The sequence below is a fragment of the Protopterus annectens genome, chromosome 1.part1 (genome assembly GCF_019279795.1).
Source record: "Protopterus annectens isolate FY-2018-M chromosome 1.part1, PAN1.0, whole genome shotgun sequence".
Taxonomy (NCBI): domain Eukaryota; kingdom Metazoa; phylum Chordata; order Ceratodontiformes; family Protopteridae; genus Protopterus; species Protopterus annectens.
Genome location: NC_056726.1, coordinates 785,006,276 through 785,028,869, shown reverse-complemented (window position 1 = coordinate 785,028,869; position 22,594 = coordinate 785,006,276). Strand labels below are relative to the sequence as shown.

Below are 22,594 nucleotides of genomic sequence, written 5' to 3'. Positions count from 1 at the left end.
TCTTGTTGTCAGGCCCAAGAAAGAATACAGAATGCTCAGTCTCACTAAGAGCCTTCTCAAAATCATTTCTGAAGTATTACCTCTGTGATAGTTTGCAGAATGACATCATTTTTGGTCATATGACTTCTAGTTCCCAAGCAAACCCCCCATTTTTGAAAGCTGCCAGGATTTAACACTTATGTGTAACAATACACACACACAAGGACTTTTGCTCAGATCTGTGGCAGGTGCTGAAGTCATAAAACAATTGCATACCTCCACATTTCCACAGTAGTACTTAGTTCACCCCAAAGACAATACAGAAAGCTTCCTAGTACAGGCTTTGTGTCTCTGGCTGAATTGAAACCTGTGAGATAGCATCTTTATGGGCTACTCTATCAAGTGATTTAATTTCAGATATAAAGTTTGCTGGGATGAGGTTAACCTCCTGTATTCAAGTGTCCTCTGTTAAAATATATACATTTAAACACTTATAATAGTGCATGTATATTTATGTTCTCTCCAGTAGAGCACACTATGAATGCATTTCAAACACAAGCACTTTACAAATACCTTTGCAACACAAACATCTGTACAAATCAGTTTGATATACACATAGCATACAGTTATAATACATTAGTAACACAAGCATCTTGTATAAATCAGTTTGATATTCACAATTGAAATATAATTATTTTTAAAATTCCAGACAGCTGTGATGGCAGTACCTCATCTCATCACAAAAACTAACAGTGATTTATGTAAATATGAATATAATGGAGATAAAATAGTTGTTTGTAGAAATCAAACAAATGTGTTAGTAAATATGACAGGGTCTATATTAGATCAGCGAACACTGATTGATCGACCTTATTTTAGCAAAAGTGAAAAATATCGAAGCAGCAGAAACCCAAATTTTTTCCTCGGGAAAGAATTTGGTTGTCCGTTTCTGTTGCTTCGGTATTTTCAGTGCTGTGGTGGAAAGTTACGGGTCGGATTCAGGTAAGTGTGCGATTCTTTGGATGTGAGTGTTAGGGTGGTTTAGGTGAGTTAGGGTTAGGGCTCAGGTTAGGTATGTGTGCGATTATGTGGACATGAGGGTTAGGGCGGATTTAGGTGAGTTAGGTTTAGGGAGCGGGTTAGGTGAGTGTGCGATAGTGACGGACCTTAGGGTTAGGGTTTGGGTTAAGGTAAGTGGATAGTTAGTGGTGTGTGCATAGTTTAGTGTAGGGTTAGGTGTCAGATTTTAGGTGTATGTGTGTAGATTTCTGTTTGTTTGATGTGCTTGTGTTGTGTGTATGTGTTTTGGATCAGCGATTTTTTTCCCTAGGAAAAAAATCGTTGATCTGACAGATCGAGATTGTAAGCTTTCGCTTACATAAGGTCGATCAATCAGTGTTCGCTTTTTTAAGCGTTCGCTGATATAATATAGACCCATATGACAACAGTGATTGTAGGAGATTTTAACTGTAGCCCAAGGAAAGAAAAGGGAAAACTAACACAGGATATTAAGATGGTACTGGAATTAATAAAATAAAAAGGGAGACTTAAAAGTACAAAAGAATGAAGAATGGACATAAACAATGATTTTTTAAGAGTGAAAATGAGTTTACTTGGGTTCCTATTACGTTGTCAAATTCCTGAATCTTCGAACCTGGGAACATCAAAATCAGATGTTCAAAATTTCAGGAATTCGAACTAAAAAAAAAGAAAAAAAACAAACCCTAACTACTACCTGACTTTTGCAAGATTTCCCTTTACTGCACTGTAGTGCAATCTCGGAGTTGGTATATTTAAAGAGCGTAGGGGTGTGGGGGGTGAGGTTTTTTTTTATTTTATCGAAGGTCTGAAACTTCGAACATAAGGTTTCGACCTTATGGTGTTCGAAGTTTCAAAACTTCGATAACATAATAGGAACCCAGTTTACTCTACAGACATGATAGAAATAACAAAATAGAGAGAGTAGAAACTGCAGAGTTTTCAGCTCATGGAGCAGTAAAGGCTAGAATAGGGAAGACACTAACACAATAAAGGATGGAAAAGGGCTAAAGAGATTAACTGCAGAATTTAAAAAGGAGAAAGAAATGATAAAAAAAATATTATGGAAAGATCACAATGAAACCTTTATAAAACATGGACACAGTGGTAGGTAATGTTATTAATAGGAATATAAAATACATATCTAGAAGTGGAAAGAAGATAAAAAAGAAATACAATGAAAATAAATATATTTTACGGAATTATGAGAAAGATGTAATGAGGAACTGAAAAAAATAAGGAAATAAAAAAATGTATGAAAAGAATAGAGAAAAAGTAAAAAAAAGATGTTACATAGGCAAAAAGGTTTCCCCTTATTTAGGAAAAGAAGTAAAAATGAGAAAAGGAAGGATGGAGACTTAAAATACAAACAAAAAGATATTATGGAGAAAATGTATGAAAAAGAGGACATGGATGGGCAAAAAGAAGGAAATAAAAAAAAAGGAAAATTAAGGAACTTTTTAGAAAATGATAAGACAATAGAAGAAACAGAGAAGGTAATAGAAGGTAAGAATAAAGCAGCACAAGGATTACATGGTATAATTTATGAATATTATAGGGCAATGACTAAAGACAAAAGACTTTTTTTAAATATATTAAATGACTGGATGAAGGAAGATATGATGCAAGAATATGTATGTAGGAGTGATACAATTTATATCAAATGATGAAAGAAAAGACATAATAAGTTGGAGGCCTATAACAATAGGGAATACTGGCTATAAAATATTTATAAAAATGATATAAAAAGGATCCAGAAAGTACTGGATGAAGTATGAGGAGAAATGATCTATAGCATAAAAGGATGAGCGGTAAAAGAAATGTAAAGTATTGTAAAAGAAGTAGTAGACATGTTACTGAAAGAAAATAGAGAAGTAAGACTGATAGCATGTGATGTATCTAAAGCCTTTCATAAAGTGAGTCATGAAGCAATGTGGCAGATTTTAAAGGCATATGTCATAGCGAAAAAACTAATGTTATAAAAAATTATAAAAATTCATTGGTAGAAGGTATAATAAATGGATGTCTGGGAAAAATAAGTATTACAGAAGTAAATCAAGGATGCACAATGAGTATGCGGCTTACTTGTATTACTAATACATATGCAGATTTAATTCTAATAACAAAAAACAAGAGATGGATAAATGAGATTGCAATAATGATCAAAAAGCTGTTAAAAAGGCTGGTCTGTAGTTATATTGGGAATATTTATGTATTAGGAAAAAACAGGACATTTAGGGGGAATATATTTGTTTTCCAATCAAATGAAAAAAGAGTTATTACAAATTTAGTTTAGCTTCATCTGGGACTTCAGTGAGAAGAGGAATAATTTATAATACAAAAAAGAAAAAGATGGTTTGAGTTTAAAAATATCTACATTTAGCATTAATGCATTTATTTTGGGTAATGAAAAGAGTAAAAGAAAGACAAAAAGAAATGACAGGTATGATGCTATGTGAAAAATATAAAAAAATATATAGGAAGAAAAAACATGGAAAAGAAAAGAAAAAGGGAGAGAGTGGAAGAAAAAGAATATGACAATAAAATTAAATTATAGAACTTAAAAGTAAGGTTGATATGAAAAGAAAATAATGGTATAATACGACTTTAGATCTTAGATCTTTTTTCTTTGTGTATGTACCTATGGAAGGAATTAAAGGACTATTTTAAAAATATTTTAAAAAGGCAATAAATGACAGAAGAAAAAGCTTTAAAAAAAATTTGAGGATTTTTTTTCTTGATAATTTTATTAGACCAGTTACCAGTGAAATGAACTATAAGATTTAAGGTGATGGATAAAAGAAAATGTGTTGACTGTAAAGCTGAAGAAACTACCACACATTTTCTAGATTGTAAAAAGAAGTAAATAAAATGGGGAAACTTTACAAATAAATATAGATGGGAGGGATTTAAATGTATACATATGAATATGATAAAATATTATATGGAAAGTATGATAACATAAAGAAATGTGACACTGATAAATGGGATAAAGTACTGCTTGTGACAAAATGGATACACAGACAAAATATGTGAAAATGTGTTAATTAACAAGAAAATGGAAGAGGATGATGTATTAGAAGAAATAAGTAGATGGTTGTAAAAGAAAGGGTTGGGGGATAGAGGGAAAAAAGAATGAAATAAATTGAACTGTTCAGTTAAGTTATTTTGTGTTGCTAACAATAATTTTAATTATGAATGTAAAAACTGAGTGTACAAATAAATGAGTTAAAGTTTTCTAATGGTATAAAATTAATATCAGTATTAATAAAGCATCCCTACTCTTTTCCATGGGTGCTACGGAATCGTCTTCATCCACCTACACTGTTACCAACTCATGCAGATGGGACCTCAGTGTAACATCTCATCCTTAGGATGACTCATTGAACCCCTGACCTGCCCAGCACCACCTCAGTGCTCTCAAAGGAAGCATCAGTATTACTCTGAATCAGCTCTGATCTTGAGACCACTACTGAACAGCTGGCTTAGGATTTTTATAACTGGGCTACTGGATCAAACTCAACTGACAACCTAGCAACGCAGACAAAGCCAAGTTGAAGGCATTTATAACCATCTCCAGACTTACATCTTTCATCACTGGTTAATCAAATAACTGATCTAATGATTCTGCCCTAAAGACAGTTTCTTGTTTTAAATAACTGATAATGATACTTGACAATTACCTAAGCCTGAAATAAAACATCAAACATCTGCTCTTAAGAACTACATAATCAACTGGGAACTCATCCAATGACAATGGGCTGCCATATGTATTTAGTTAAGTACATACACATTTAGAACGGGCAGAATGAAGAGGTCAGGGACATGATATGAATCTGCTAGAAGCTTTTCCTCAACTGAATTCTGAATAGTCACCTGGCATGCAGCCTTTACTTGTAACTCCATCTTACAGCCACTTTATCATATACACACACACACACACACACACATATATATATGTGTGTGGATTCCTATTACAAGAACAAAAGTTCACTACTTCGAACTTGTAATAGGAAGCCTCACTTCTGCGAAAGTTCACGTTAATGAAAGTGAACTTTTGCGTAAGTGCACTTCACTGAAAACACCGTAGCACAGTGCACAAGCTATGTCCTCCACTATGGTGTGATAGTCATGGATCTTAGGGTTAGGGCACGGGTTAGGTTAATCATTAGGCTATCCCCTTACCCTAACCTATGCCCTAACCCTAATTTCCATGACTATCGCACCATAGTGGAGGACATTGCTATGTCCTTCACTGCGCTGCAGTTGTCACAGACCTTAGGGTTAGGGCATGGGTCATGATAAGGGGATAGCCCTATGGGCTATCCCCTTACTATGACCCGTGCCCTAACCCTAAGGTCCGTGAGTACTGCACGGAAGTTCAGTACAACACCCGTTTGTTGTACTGAACTTCGCGTAAGTGCACTTTCGATTAAGTGCACTTTTGCTGCAGTGAGCATTCCATGCACTATTTCGAATTAGTGAAAATTTGATCTAGTGTATGGAACCCATGTAGATATATATATGTATATATATATATATATATATATAGATATATATAATACATATATATATATATATATATATATATATATATATATATATACACACACACACACACACACACACGCACACATACATATATGTATATATATATATATATATATATATATATATATATATATATATATATATCCCTATCTGATTAACAAAGTTTCAAAACTTCAAACATCATATGGCCAGGACAATATGATTAAAGTTCTGAAACTTCTAAACTAAAACAAACAAAATAAATAAAAAGATTAAAACAAATTTATTTTTTTTTACGCTTTTCCAGGGGGACAAGCCCCCTGCACCCCCCAACCCCCCCTGCTCATTAAATATACCAACTCCAAGATTGCACTACAGTGAGGAAAATGGTAAATTTCCTGTTCTGCACTGTACGGCGATCTCCATTCAAATCTATTGAAGTTTCAAAACTCCAAATCATATGGTCTAGGCTGTATGATGTTTGTAGTTTTGAAACTTTGGTAATCCGATAGGCACCCATATAGATTATATATATATATATATGTATATATATATATATATATATATATATATATATATATATATATATATATATATATATACACACACACACACACACACACACACACACACACACACATGAATATCGATACCTGATACATCCCCTTACTTTAAAAAAAGTATGTAATAAACAGATAGCATGTAAATTTAAATAAATAAGCTTTGCATATATGTGCATATCATTAACAGTCTATGATCTGTTAGTTCAATATCAATTTGATCAAAGGTGGAAAATGGACTCTGCACGTCAAATAAAAATGAAAGTGAAAGTAAAATCATAAAAGCAAAACACACAGTTGTTTAACTGATTCTGTACACTAGTATATCAGGACTTGGCAAAAATATAATCCAAGTCGCTCTGCTTATCATAAAACTGTAGCAAACAAATTATACTTTTGCATATTTACTGTAAAATCCAAATGAATCCTTACTTTTTTCCCTTACTACAATTCTGGTTGGACTCCATCCTGATATGCTGTAATAAAATGTTTGTTTTCATTGTCTTTTAATAAATCAATCACATTTTGTTGGCTTTGAGAAATTAACAATGAATATGAAGTCACTAATTAACTTTTATCACTACATGCACTACTTATGCTAGTGAGAGTTCTATATTCTGAACAGGTGAGATTGAGAAAGAGCTAACAATCTAACTCCCAGATGTCACATTTTCATAAGAAATTCTTAAATGTCTGGACTATTACAGCATTTCTCCATTGCTCCTACAAATTATGTTGGACAACATTAAGATTAAATTCACATTGTTCAGCAAAACTATGAAATTCATGGCTTACAGACTGTGGAAATTACCAGATAGTATCAGTTTTACCAAAAAATATATTTTTGAGATTGTGAGATCTTCATGACTGGTATTTTAACATAGCAGTATAACATCTGGATGCTGAAGCAAACCTATTTTCACCCACAAAAGATCCAGTATTTCATGCAGTACCAATCCCTCATTCTGATTTAAAAAGTTGCAAAAATCACATTTTTTGAACCAGTTCCTCTATTTGTTTAGATATTTGTGGTCTGTAAATATACATAATAATATCTAAATGTGACTAATGAATCTTATGAAGCATTGCATCACAAAGTTGCAAAGTTTCATAAACTCAAAGAAAAGGGAGAAAGTAAAAAAAAAAACACTCATCTTCTTCCTCTTCTCTCCCTCTTCTTGAACTCTAATAGCAATTAACCCATTCAGTGAAGTTCCATTTATGATGTTCTTAATGTTTCTTAACTTGTTGTTAGCAAACAGAAGGTCTCCCAATAAAAAAGCATACTAAAAAACAAAAACTATTTTCTTCCTGCCAGAGCTTTAACAATTTTATGACAAAAAAAATCTGACCCAGCTCTGTTAGAAATGCTACATCTAAAAAAATCCCAGTCCCTCCACACCACACACTCCAGAGATCTTAACCTCATTACCACTATCAACAGAACCTGCTGGAGGGACAGGTTCATAACCCAGAGACTGCCCATGCTCTGGAATAGACTTCCCATACATGTCAAGCAGAGCACCTCACTGGCCCTCTTCAAGAGAAATCTTGATGAGTGGATTGGAAATAGAAAGTTCATCCCGGGAATCACTCCAGTATCTCAACTTGATAGAGGCACTGGGAACTAATGTCAGGTTGTCCAATGCTAGGGCACTTCTATGGGCTAGACTTGTAAAGGCTCCACGGCCATTAGCCTAGTACACACCTATGAACCTATGAAAAAATGTACCATAGCTCATACCAGTATTCCATCTTTACAAGTTTTCTTCATTTATTAAACATTTATTTATTTATTTATTTATTTTACATTTGTTTACTGGGAGATTCCGACTGGGCATAAAACCCTTTTTCAGTGGAGGCCTGAGGAGAAAAGCTCCATTGTTAGTAAACTATTTTGTTAGTAGAAAGAAAACTGTATAATACAATAAAGAAAACAATAGTAACAGACATTCATAACGATAAAAAGACTAGAACAGAATAAATTGGTCAAGAGGGAGACAAGACCAATAATCTTGTATAACAATGCTTCTAGAAGACAGTTTTTACAGTAGTAGCAGGTAGTGACATTGTATACAGTAAGAGTGCAATTACAATACTATATACTGGTAGCATAGCAAACTGAAGACTTAAAATCTGATAGATATATTAACAGTGAGAAAGAAAAAAAACAACATAAGATAGTCATATAGCTTAAATTCAATGCTCATTACATATGCAATTAAAATTTTAAAATCAGCTAGTTCCATGGTTTGGGCTACCCATGCCCAGTACATGTACAAGTCTGGGAATTGGTGAGGTGGGCTTTAATGTGATGCTTGAAGTTTCTTAAGCTAATTATAGTTCTAATTTCAAGTGGTAAGTCATTCCACAGTTTATCAATGTAGTAGGAGTATAGAGAGTCACCTGAGCTATTTTTACTCCTGGTTACTTCAATTACAGCTTTATTAGTGGATCTTAGTGGACGGCAGTGGCAGCTGGTGACTTCAAATCAAAGGGGGGCTGCGGGACAGCTGAATGGGTGAGGTCAATGGGAAGGGTGCAGCCAACTAAAAAGGGGAAGGGCTATGCTCAAAACCACAAAAACTGTCATTTTAATTTAATACGTGGCCATGGGTGCCAAACCATCATTATGCGAGTCCAATCAAGACAAAATGAAGTATAGAAGAAAAGAAATATTTCAATGCATTGGCTGCATGACAGCTTACTTAATATCTAGATGGAGACAAAAAGGTTGTGAGGCATGAAAAAATAAATTACTTTTTAAATACATTACTGGAATGCCAGTCAAAATCAAGTATAAGAAAAACAAGCAGCACTCAACTCAAACCAATTCTCCTTGCGCTGCAGTTCTAATTATAATTTATATTCAGCTTTATTAAAGTACGAAGTAACATGCTGAAAGTAGCAATCTCTGTGATACCCCACTTGTAAAAATGTTTCTTATCCAAAAAAGACCTGCTGCCTGACAACAACTATACTTGTTTCATGGGGAAAACATGATCAAAGTAAAAAATGAAAAGCAAACAAGAAACAAGCTCAAGATACATTGATTAAAGAATTACTGCAAGGTTATGGACCACACACGATAAATTGGCATTCTGTTTAGTTTACAGGAAAAGCCTGTAAAGATGACTGCAAGTCTCCAACAAATGTAATGAGCTTCTTAAAATAATGTAATCCTGTCCTTTATAACAAATACTGTCATATGCATTTCAATACCCAAGGCTCATACGTTAAATACGAAGTACAAAACAAAACAAACCAGGAACCAGCAAACTGAAAGAATGAATCCTTCGATGTTGCACCAAGGAGGTGAAAGGATTAATTCTTTCAGCTTGCTGGTTCCTGGTTTGTTTTGTTTTGTACTTCTGTAGTTGGTTTTTCGTTTTGTTTCCGCTATTATATGTTAAATAGTTATATAGGTATTATCTGCATGGCAACAACAGAAAGGCTTTCAATGTTGGCAAGTCTTTAACAGTATGCTTATTAAAGCTTACTTGTATCTTACAATCTCAGATAAGCTTACCTGGTGGTCATTAAAGCATTGGTACTTAAACACAGAGTAACAGGCACTTTCTGAATAATAATAAGCATAAATCAACAGTATAAAATTATGACAGAAACCAGAACATTTTGCAAAATCAAGGACAGATGAAAAGCCACTATAGTTGTCTACCTTGGATGTGGGGATACTCTGCACATTTACACTGTATAACTGCTCCTTGCCTTGCTTGGACACATCCAGAGTCACTACATGGGGGAGTGGGGTGTAACAAGTGTGTCACAATTTGAAATGTCTCTGGCTGACTGTGATGGCCCTGACGTGTCATACCTCTCAACCTCAGAGCAAGAAATCTGGACAAAGCCATACACAGAAGTGGGACAAAGGCCCAAAAATAAAGACAATTTTTAAATATTGCTCTTATAAACCTAGAAAGATAATACAGTAGTAGGTCTTGCATTAGTATGCATTTTCTGAAGGGTATGAAATCTGAAACTCAAATGTCTGTCATTATTTTCTAACTTCAGTCTTTAATGATTTGCCACTATTTTGCCAAAAAAACACAATTTTATGAAAAACGGACCAAAAATGTGATGCAAAAATATAAAATAGCCACACAATACAGCTGGGAACCTGTCAAAGAAGGGACCCTAACTTGAGCAGCTGACAAAATAAAAGAATCTACATGCTTTTCTGAAGTAAAAGTAATCTATAACTCTGATTATTACAGTCATTTATTAATTGTAAACCCTCCACGTTTTCTTCCAACATTGCCATTTTGCAGAGGGATTATTAGGAGAAGAGCAACATTTTGAGCCAAAATCGGGGACAGTTGAGAGGTTTGGATATGCCTAATTCTATAAAGCAATTTATTTGTACATACCTCTCAAGCTGTTAATGGCAGGAAATCTGGACAAGACCAAATATATTGGGGGAACATATAAACAGTACTAAAAATTGCTCTTGTATAAACTGAGACAGTTGCTAGAATAACAAGTCTTGCTTTAGCATGCATTTTTCTGAAGGCTATGAAGTCTGAAACTCAGTGTCTGTCATTATTTAGTTACTTAATTCTTAAATGATTTGCAGAAAACCACAAATTTTATGAGGAACAAACCAAAAATAAGAACCAAAAATCTATTTATTCTGCAGAAAATCTGGACAGTTGAGAGGTATAGTTCAGCCAGAGCTGTCTTTAAGTTTGCTGCCCTTCCCACCTCACAAAATCATGGTCGAATGGAGCCTCAGACCTGCAGCCATTCCAATGAATCATTACTTGGCTATTTCATCCCATTTACCATAAACACTAATGTGCATTCTGCTTTACTTCTGCAATGATTTGGACTTGAAAGTTTTATTTTGCATTTTACAGCGCAAACACTAATAGATATCTGCTTAACAAAGGAATGCAGTCTGACAATGAAAACAGACTTAGCATTAAAACTTCTCTGCCCTTGAAACTCACATTCATTGAAACAGCATTGAAACCCACATTCGAAAAAAAATACATTTTGCCAGTGGCAGATAAAGATTAACTTTGGGCTGTTTTCAAATCACAAGCCCCTTGCACATGAAACATACACATGCTCTTTAATCCACCTTCCTGATTGTATTAAATTATATTCTTGTACAATACAGTACAGATTTAGAGGGTGTTTTAAATTTATTGTTTTGAACATTTTTCCAGTAAACAATGAAACAAAATGCATGCACCAATAATGAAAAAAACTGCCCAATTCAGAACATTTCCATCATAAAAGTCCACTCAAACTTCTACAGTCCACCAGTATCAGTAAATATGCACAATCTCTGAAGAAGTAAATGTCATCTAAATAATTACACATTAAAGAGATCTGTAACTAATGAAGAAGTTGCTGCAACTTTATATTTCATTGTTTCATCTACAAATAAAGTGCCTGTTGCCTTTGAGGAATAAATTGCCTATGTTACACTACAAAAATGATAAGCTAGTAATATTGCAATAGGGAATAGATGGCAAACTGATAGTTACTAGGTATCTTCACCAAAAAGGACTGCAGCATCCACCCCTTTGCAACACAGTACAGTATCAGTAATGCATCTACCTACTGTGGGAGTAGAACCCACAGCCTTCTGCATCAAAAGCAAGTACACTACCTGTTGTGCTATTAAGAATACAAGCAGACTCAGCATAAGCACTAAACTTTTGCTCCCCTGCAGCTCTCAGCTCCTTGTAAAATCTACTCAACACTCAGCTGTCTCTCTGAACTTTGCAGCACAAGAAATCTGGAAAAAGCCAAAATCTATTGTGGGGAGGACAAAAGCCCAAAAACCAGGGGCACACTTTAAATATTGCTTGTATAATGTGGGAAAGTTCCTAGAATAAAATGCTGCGTTACCACCATACATTTCACTGCCAAGTCTTGAACCCAGGACCCTGTGCAAAACAGTCAGAGCAACACACCACTATGCCAAATCAGCTGTTTTGTGAAAGACAGGAAGACTGAAACTTAAATGGTTACCATTTAGTGAATTCAGTTCTCACCATAGCTGTCAACCTCTTTGCACAAAACACCTGAACAAAGCCAAATGGGGGAACACAGACCCCAAACATATTCAGTGTCTTCAGTTCTCACCATAGCTCTCAACATCTTAGCAAAAAACACCTGGACAAAGCCAGTAATGGGGGAATGCAGCCCCCAAACATATTCAATGAATTCAGTTCTTACCATAGCTCTCAACCTTAGCACAAGAAACCTGGATGAAGCCAATAACGGGGGAATACAATCCCAAAAATAGGGAGAAATTTCAAATATCCATCTTATAAACTTAGAAAATTGCTAGAATAAAAAGTTTTGTGTTACCATGTACTTTCTGAAGAATATGACGTCTGAAATTCAAATGTTTGTCATTTTTATTTATTTAACATTTGTTAACCAGGAATGTCTGACTTGGAACAAAAGCCAATTTTCAGCAGAGGCCCAGGGAGAAACACTCCAGACACATGTCTTTGTGAGATGGGAGGACACCAGAGCACCCAGTGGAAGCCCACACAAACACAGGGAGGACATTCAGACTCCACACAGAAGCCACCCCAGCCAAGAATCAAACCAGAGAACCTGTAACTGCCAGGCAACAATGCTACCACTGCACTACTGCCTGTGTAAAGACACAAAAATACAGAAACCACAGATTTTATGAGGAAAAGAACAAAACAACTATGAGACAAAAATTAGCAATTTTTTTACAAATGGTGGTGAGTAGGGAATTCAGGCTATTGCCACCTAGGACCAAGGTACAGGGTTCAAGCCTGTGTATTCTCTACCCACCACCATATAGCACCTGGGGCATTACACACACACACACACACACACACACACACACACACACACACACACACACACACACACTTTTTTGTTGTTACGTAACATCCTTCAGTAAGGTTTGGGTCCTTGTAAAAGGTTGTAAAAAGCCCTCTCCAGCAAGTAACATCCATCCATCAAGGTCTGTTGTAAAAGCCCACGACAGCAAACAAGCTGGGTGCTGCCCAGCCTGCATACATTGCAGTCCAATCCTCTTCCAGTCTATGCAGTTGTAACTGCATAGACGTCTGGGATACTGCTGTCTTCCTAATCTGGACTGCTGGTGAGACAGTCTGTTTGCTTGCTCCAGACTAAAAGCCGCGCATATGTAATGTTCCGTGACTTGCATTTTTTTTTTACTTTTTTTCTTTTCTTTTTTCTTTTCTTTTCTGTTATGTTTTTACAGCTGGGGGGGGGGGGCTGCAGTCCTGCAGCCCAATAGCATGAGCTGCCCCTGGTGGACAGGTACTTATATGGGGATTGAGGCCTTGTAGAGCTGGTGTTTTATCAGGTTTATAGTACATTTGGTGGGCAGTAGAGAGTTGCGTGAGAATGAGTTGGTGGGGTAGTTCTAACCAAGATAGTTGTCTTAGGGCCTTACAATGATGGGTTCTAGGATGACAGCTAGTGGCAACATCTAGCTTGTTTAGGTATGATTTGGAGAGGTTGGTAAGGATGGGTGAGGCGTATAGTAAAGTTGACAGAAGATGCGTTCTGGCTGTGGTTATTCTTGAGTTTGTGGTAAGGTAGTTTTTACATCTGTATAAGGTACCTATTTTCATGTGTACTTTTTTTACAGTCTGGGCAATGTGCAAGTCAAACTTCAGATTTTTATCAATAACAACACCGAGAAGTTGGGTGGCTGGTACTGGTTCAATCAAAGTCGTATTACTGGATGCGCTGTTGAAATAAAGTGGATTGGATTTTGAATTTAGTGGAGTGGAAGAGCATGTGTTTAGTTTTATTTGGGTTCAAGATTAATTGGGCATCTGCCAACCATGATTCAATAGCACGGAAGGATGTTTGGGTTAAGTTCTGTAGTTCAGGTAGAGTTGGCTCAGAACATATGACAGTGGAGTCGTCTGCATACTGTATAAGTTGGATCTTCTTCAGAATAAAAAGTAATTCAACCACATCACACCACATTAAAATATTAATAAGTAAATGTTAAATGCTTTTAAAATACCAAATACCCAATAGTAATTCAACCACATCACACCACATTAAAATATTAATAAGTAAATGTTAAATGCTTTTAAAATACCAAATACCTTACACAATCTTTAACACTTGTTATCAAATCAAATTTAGAATCTCAAGTTCAAAATACTTCTTATTTTAATCACATCAGTCAGTCACTCCTGCTGAAAACAATGCCACCAGCATCAATTGAATAATACCCTAGATTATAATACACATTCAAAATCACCTCCCTGAATGTCTACAGTAATCTTTCTCAGTAACAAAAATGTACATAAATTAGAGCAAACAGCACTATGCCTGGTAACAGCATTACTTATTTTACAAGTCCAGATTGCAAAAAACATTTGTAAATGAGGTTGAAGGGTCTTCTTTCAGTCTTTATAATGCAGCAACTTTAACATGTGGTACATGTTGCTAAAGAAACAACTCATTTTGTGTTACAGTTATTATAATTTCTAATGTCAAATACTTTATTGTTATTTTTCACACTTGAAAAAAAAACATGTACCCATGAATTACCACATAGGTGGCAGGACACTAAACATCGAAAGTGTGATGAGAGACTTAGGGACACAGGTGGACAGTGGTCTCACTTTCGATAACCACATTGCCACAACAGTCAGGAAATCCTTCTATGTGGCACACCTCATCACTAAGGGCTTTTCATCCAGAAAAAAGGAGGTCATTGTCCCACTGTACACATCCCTCATTAGACCCATTATAGAGTATAATGCCCCACTTGGTATGTACCTTATAAGACATCTGCAACAGCTGGAAAGGCCACAGAAATACCTCACTAAAAGAATCACAGGCCTAAAGCAGATGCCATATACTGACCGTCTAAAAAAACCTCCAGCTATACTCTGTGGCATATCGTCTGCTCAGAGGCGATCTCTGCTTAACATACAAGGCCATGTCAAACCCTGAGCTGTTGGACATGCTCCACTTAAAGAAATCCCAATCCCTCAGAGCCACATGCTCCAGGGATCTAAACCTGGTCATCACAATGAACAAAACATGCTGGAGGGATAGGTCCCTGACCCAGAGGCTCCCCATACTCTGGAATAGACTGCCCATACATATCAAGCAGAGCGCCTCATTGGCCCTCTTCAAAAGGAACCTTGATGATTGGATGGGAGATAGCAAATTCACCCCGGGGATCATGTCAGTTGCCCTGCTAGACAGGGTCTGGAGAAGTAAATATTGTGGGAAGAAATATCCAGGGAATTGTTATGGCTAGGCTTGCATAGGCCCTAGGGCCGATAGCCTAGTACCAACCTATGAACCTATAAATATACTAAGCTATCAATAAATCTAAATTGACAGCAGCTTCCACAAGGATAAATACTTTTTTTTTTTTTTTTGATTTATTGCCTACATAAAAACCATGATGTTTCAGAAAATTGTATACATCAGCATTGCTCTTGTTTAAAAACTTTACTTACTATGTTTACTAGTTCTTGACTGCCCATTAAAACCTTCCAAGTGTCACTCACTTTAGTCTAAGTAGCTCCTTGAGTCCATATTAGATATAAATTTTAAATCATGTACCCTTCCCTGAACCTCATTCATTCCCATCACTTTAATGATAGAACTTTCCAAAATTGGATTATTTATTTTATTTTTTGACATCCTTTACTTGATTTTTGTTTTAGTAAATGCTTTTGGGTATCCCCTAGTCCAAGAGCATTTTATTTAATTGTATATGTTTCAAATCAGTCGTCTTAGAAATGGCTAACCTAGCAGATCATACATACTGCCTTTTCACTATGATGACTTTAAAAGTGTAAATAAGTATTTTCTAAAAAGTGTCTTTCCTGTGTCTAGTAGAACCAACATTTTTTTTGTCATCTTCCTGATATAACTCAGTCTTTAAGTAACTGATGTTACTACTCCTTGTATTATTAGTAAAATCAATATATTACTACTCATTTCCTGTAAAAGTATTCTGAAATTCTAACAATGTTCCTTTCACCAGAAAAAGATATGTTGTCAATAAAAATGACTATAAAAGAAAATTCCTTCTTGAAAGTAAAGTCTGTGTATATCAATATGAAATAGTTACATGGGTCAAATAGTCATCTGGTCTGATGAAAAGCTTCATTTTTCAAAAACAAAAACAAATGCCTGTTTAGAACATTTTCAAGACAACTACTATTCATATTTACCTCTTGGTCTCTCATTATGAGCATTTTTAACAAAAGCTCTAACTCTATACCATATTCATGATGAATGCTTAAATAGAGTGATACAACGTCTACTGCAGTGAAAAGAAAACACTTGGTTTCCAACAAGCAAATACATCTTATCTTTTTTAAGATCCCGTGAGTCTATTTATATATGAGAACATTAAACTCAAAAATATTTTTGAGCTTTATGTCTGAGAAGAATGTTTACATTTTCAGTTTTAGCCCCTTTAGCTGCAAATATTTGGGGAGAGGGTGCATGATTTTTGTGCCTTTTGGGCATCCCAGTGAAATATTCCAACCTTGTCTTTTTCACATATAACAATTCATATAATTCAATATAAATATCAGCAGTTGTTAATATTTCTAATAAAACATCATTTTTTTCTTGTATGCACAATTAAGAACATGCTTGTCTACCAACGTTTAACTGCTTTTATCATATAATACATACTTAATACAATTCATTTGTCTCATACTTACTAGCCTTTCATGAAGCAGAAATCTACCACTTCACTGCTTCATGGTTTTCCATTCTCTATAATTCAAATAAAAATGGTTTAACAGGTTTTTCACGTATTATATTAAGAATTATTTTCTTGCAAATGTCCTGAAAAGTTTTTAAAGTAAGCAACAGAAAATGGCACAAACTAGATTTCTTTTTTCAGCCACATTAAATCATGATTCGGCTATTGTGTACTCTGGTAAAAGTGTATGCCAAATTCAATGTGCAAAAATATTCAATTCAGTTAACATTCTTCCCACTGAAGATCATTTGGAAAGATCAAAACTGAGACTCATTTCAAGGATGTGCAAATGCTCAAAAGAAAAAAAATGGTGGTTGGACTCAAGAAGGTACTGCACTGTATACTCCTTTGTGTAAACATTGAGGTAACCTATTGCGATTCACATATAGCGCTAACATTGTGCTGCAATGAGCTCTAGCACAAAGATGTGCAGCAAGTTGTAGGGCTGGCGACACAGCCCTGCAGAACGCTAATGATTCAGTCTTACAGAGAGGTCTATGCTAATTAGCCATGTTCTCCCTCCCTAGGAACCACCTCCAGAAAACCATCTACATATCAAGTGAGTCAAGAAATTGCTCAACTGTGTAGATCACCACAGCCAGCTTCACCAATCATGGTAGAGAACATGGCCAAAAGGTTATGTTTGACTATCTAACACAACTGTGGTACAGGGATCAGGGCCTGGGAGAGCCACTAGACATCAGGGCCTACTCTAAAGGGAACAGCCATAATGGCACTGACATCTGTAGGGTGATGGGGGACACATTATCCACTATGACAACTACAAGTATGTCATAACGGCACATAATTAATATGGTGATCATGGGTGGAGGGACACATTAGCCACCAGGCATAACTGACATATGCTGTAATGGTACTTCAATGGGAATCAGGGGGGTGGGGGAATCACAGAAGTGCAAACAAGTCAGGGACAGGTACAAAGAGTGTGGTGCATTTGTGTTTTGAAATGATCTGCATGTTGTGGTAGTAACTGTGATTCAGAGAAATGCAAATTAGCTAATAATGAAGTCTTTCCTCATAGTGCTTAACATGTCTCCAAATCACAAAATACTGCATTGTGAGAGCAGGGACTTTTATTTCAAGCTGTATGGCTTACACTAGGCTCTTTAATGAATTCATGGGATTGCCTGTTAGATTAAAAGTTTCACTAGTCAGTGTCCTTGTTTCTACATCTGCAGTCTCCTTACCCTTCCTCTAGTGAAAACTCTTCCCTGTGTGACTTGTCATAAACTTGAGTCTCTGTCTCTTCTCTCTATCTCTCTCTCTCTCTCTCTCTGATAGCCACTGAGCAGAATCTGAAAAATCACTATTGTTCACTTCTTCATGAACTACACCTTCCATTGATGGCCCTTTTTTCTTCTTATGTTGGTCTCCCTCTGGACTGCTGATCCTGTTTTAAATTAGTTTGCTTGGCTTTCATACTCACTTTTATCTCTGTTCAACTTTTTTATATATTTTTTAATGAAAAGACTGTAAATATGAAAAAAAGTAAGTAGATTTAATGATAATTATTCAGCAACAGTTTAATTTGCAAATTAAAAAAACAGACATGCATGCGTCAGTATGGTCCATAAGTAAACCAGATGTCATTAGTACTGGCACATTACTCTGCACTAAACTACCTCTTGAATTATTTCAATAAATGTTGCTCCTTGCAGTATTCACTAAATGTTCACAACATAATAGTGAATGCAACTAATCGGTTTCAGCATCAGGTACCCTAAATTCCACCTGCTACCCTAAACCCCTCCTGCCTCTCCTTTCTGTGTTAATGCTTACATTTTATTACCAGCTCTATACTTCTATCTGTAAAACATGGTCAAAGCTGCTCATCCTAAAAAGATAAGTGTATTTCTGCTGTTGCCATAACTTTATTCGTGTGAATGACTACCTTGTGCTTCTCATCTAAAAAATTCATATACTTCTATATAAAGCTATACAGCCTATAGTGACCCTGTAATATTTGTTTTCCCTAATTGCTTCTATGCATTCTAAAATGGATCTAACCATACAGTTAAAATATAGAGCTAGGAATGTAAATGCTTGTACCAGCTCTAGCAGGACTTTACAAGTGGCAGGTGGGTATTAACAGTCACTGCTTAGGCCCCTTGTCATGCAGTGTTTCTTTAATATTAAAGGGCATTATGCTTTATAACTAGGGGCAAGTTAAGCTGCAGAAAAAAACAATTTAGAAGCTGCGACTTCCAGCAATCTGCCTCTAATTTTGCTAATTCATGTTGCACAAGATGTAATGTAGAAATACTTATCCCAATAAACCAGAATAAGGCAACAGCGTTATACAGTCTACGTGTGACAGCTGCGTGCATGCACGCGCGCGCGCGTGTGTGTGTGTGTGTGTGTTTCTGTCTGTGTCTGTCTACTCTAACCATCAGAAAGCTGTTGCACTCCTGTAGTAGTTGTACTAACATCCTGCAGGACAGGATTTGAAAACATCACTCTCCACTAGGTGATGATGCTAGCTGATGTGAAATTAAATTTGCTGCTGAAATGTCCTACAAATTAGACTTTTCACCTGTGCTGGACTATGTGGCTTAAATTAAACTGAATCTGTCTGAAAGCAAGACACACAAAGGAAAGATAGGGTTGTTTATTTGTTCACAACTAAGTTCTGGTACTGAGACTATGCATCACAGTTCCTACCCATCTGTTTTTCTAGGTTTGTAATCATTGCTTAATTTCTTAGCCTACCTACTCCTACTTTTATTTTGTGTTGTACAATCTGCGTTTTTACCTTTCAGAAATACCACTCTCTCACACAGGAAAGCATTACTCTACATTTACCAGTGAAAACTTACATTAAAGTTCCATACAGCCGTTCTAAATACTACTTTCTTATGCATTTTGAATATTAACAGTATTGTATGTACCTGCTTTGTACTGAAACAATACATAAATACTACTTTCTTATGCATTTTGAATATTAACAGTATTGTATGTACCTGCTTTGTACTGAAACAATACAGTCATGCTTTCAGATATTTTGCACCTTTTACTCACTTGTCACAAACTATACCACTCATTTTGATAACAGTACTCTTGAAGATGACAGGCTTCCTCTAACCTATGTGTAGCACACCATGCCTTTAGAATCTGCATACAGAAATGCCAGCTAACGTACAGCCATTTCCTTCAGTTCTGCACTGCTGTTAATTACACTACAGTTTTGTTTCATGTGCAAAATTTCCATGTAGATCGGAGCCCTACCCTGGTTAATTAATTAATTTGTGATATTGCTACTTTTTCCTGTATTTGCAACTGACCACCACAGCAAATATCTTCAGACTTCTAAAGTGACTTGACACCCTCAGTGAACAGAACAAAAATGAGGTTCATGAGGTTTTCTCACTTTTACACATACTCATCAAAATAGTTCAGTGGAGTGTTAACATCAGCAAATGCAACATGCTCTGTTAAGCAACATTTTATAGCTATGTTCCACCTACACCTTAAACATTGTGCAGCAGAGAGGCTTTGTCAGGCATTTGCCTCAGAGGTAGAGAATATGACTTTTAAATCTAGGAAGTAAGCTAAACCTGACTTACAATTAAACATGCTCTTTCTTACAACTCCATTCAGTGCACAGTTTCCTTGAGTTAACAGAGTCTGGGTGGCATACCTGTAGCAGCAACTTATTAAAAAGTTAACCAAACCATAGTCAAACAAACCATAACTCTTTAATTTTGGAAAAATGCATGATTTTCAGCTATTCAGTATTGAAATAGTCTATCCATTTTAAGGAATACTGTTGTAGAGACTGCAGCCCTCTCCATCAGATTCTATACATTATATTCTATAGACCCTGCTATTACTGCTCTGTAAATGCTACCCCCATCGCTCCCTCATTCTCTCTCTCACACACACACACACACACACACACACACACACACACACACACACACACATACACACACACACAGTTACTTCAGTTGTAGCAATCTGGCAATCAGAACTTAGTTTAGTAATTCTGGCAACACCAATAAAGCATGTCGAAACAGATTGCACACTTACGCTGGAGTAAAACTAAAACTTAAGATGTTCTTCTGTAAAACCAAAAATCCCAAAACAACATAATTAGTATTTGGAGAGCTTTTTAACAAGTGATCACTTACTCTTTTAGGCAAGAAGCTTCAGACTGTATGTTGGCAACTACTGCTGACTCAGTGCTACTGACAAAGTGTGTTAAATTTGTTTAAGACAGATGGTATATAACACAATAGTCTGAAAATAGGTCAGACCATTTACAAACTCATTTTTTCCATACAGGAGTGTAATGCAAATAAATAAAAATGCAGTTTGCAAACTGTATCACACCATTCCCTAGCCAAAACTTTAAAGTAAATCAGTTCCACTGGTGACGGGACTGTACTAGAATCTTAAGACATACACTAAACAGCTCACATGTATGCTTTATATCCAGTTCCAGAATGTCACTCCACAAAAACACTGAAGGTCCCTTACCCAGAAAAAGTCTTTGAAGTGAGCTTCTCTCATCTTGATGTTTGTGAAAAAACAGCACACCAGCCTAGCACAAGAGAAGGAAGCAAAGGAAAGGATGAGCAAATCCTTCGGTTAACTTTGGGTTTCAAGAGACAAGTCTTTCTCCTTTTAGTTCCTTAAACTAATTTCCCCACAAGCACTTTGGATCCTGCTGGGTCCTAGCTCCTGTAATGTTTGGTAAGGTTGCAGTCCTGTACATACTCATTTTCAAAAAAATATTTTTCCTTCTGAATTTTTCTGATGTTTTACTTAAACCCTTAAGTATGCTGCACTGCAAAATACTCAAATGTTTACATTTATTGTTTACAAGCACTAGTAACATTTTATTCTCCAAACAGTAGAGTTAAAAACTGCTGCTGCACAAAAAGCAGTATAAGGTGAGCTTTTACTTTCCAACATACATTTCTTTGCCTTTTATTATATACTTAATTAAATATGTTACTGCAGACATCAGTATTTGGTATATCACCAGCATACTGATCAAGTTCATGTAACAAAGTAGCTTGGATTGTCACAACTGCATTCACTAACATTTGCAGGTCAGCAGGAAAAAAAAATAATAAAGCAATTACAGGTCAAGATCAACATTACCCAACTATGCTGGATGGCTACACATTTTTATAATGTAACATCCCATATTAAATTGATCAGTCACAGCATGAAGTTATGGGAAAGAATAGGGGAAGCTAGGTTAAGAAGGGAGGTGATGATTAGTGATCAGCAGTATGGTTTCATGCCAGGAAAGAGCACTACAGATGCGATGTTTGCTCTGAGAGTGTTGATGGAGAAGTACAGAGAGGGTCAGAAGGAGTTGCACTGTGTCTTTGTATACTTAGAGAAAGCATATGACAGGGTGCCTAGAGAGGAGTTGTAGTATTGTATGAGGAAGTCGGGAGTGTCACAGAAGTATGTAAGACTGGTACAGGATATGTACAAGGGTAGTGTGACAGCGTTGAGGTCTGCGGTGGGAGTGACAGATGTGTTTAAGGTGGAGATTGGATTACATCAAGGATCAGCTCTGAGCCCTTTCTTATTTGCACTGGTGATGGACACGTTGACAGAGGAGATCAGACAGGAGTCCCCGTGGACTATGATGTTTGCAGATGTCATTGTGATCTGTAGTAAGAGCAGGGAACAGCTGTAGGAGACCCTGGAGAGGTGAAGATATGCTCTAGAGAGAAGAGGA

General features: G+C 36.1%; 1 protein-coding gene across 1 annotated transcript in view; it reads right to left on the bottom strand.

Moving 5' to 3' along the window:
* PSTPIP2 (proline-serine-threonine phosphatase interacting protein 2) overlaps positions 1–21,517 on the bottom strand; it is a 1,323,814-nt gene extending 1,302,297 nt beyond the window's left edge. Inside the window, exon 1 of the mRNA XM_044078135.1 lies at positions 21,370–21,517. Within this exon, the coding sequence (XP_043934070.1) occupies positions 21,370–21,402 (33 nt within the window). The 5' untranslated portion in view covers positions 21,403–21,517. The remainder of the gene's footprint in view (positions 1–21,369) is intronic.
* Positions 21,518–22,594: the final 1,077 nt, after the last annotated feature.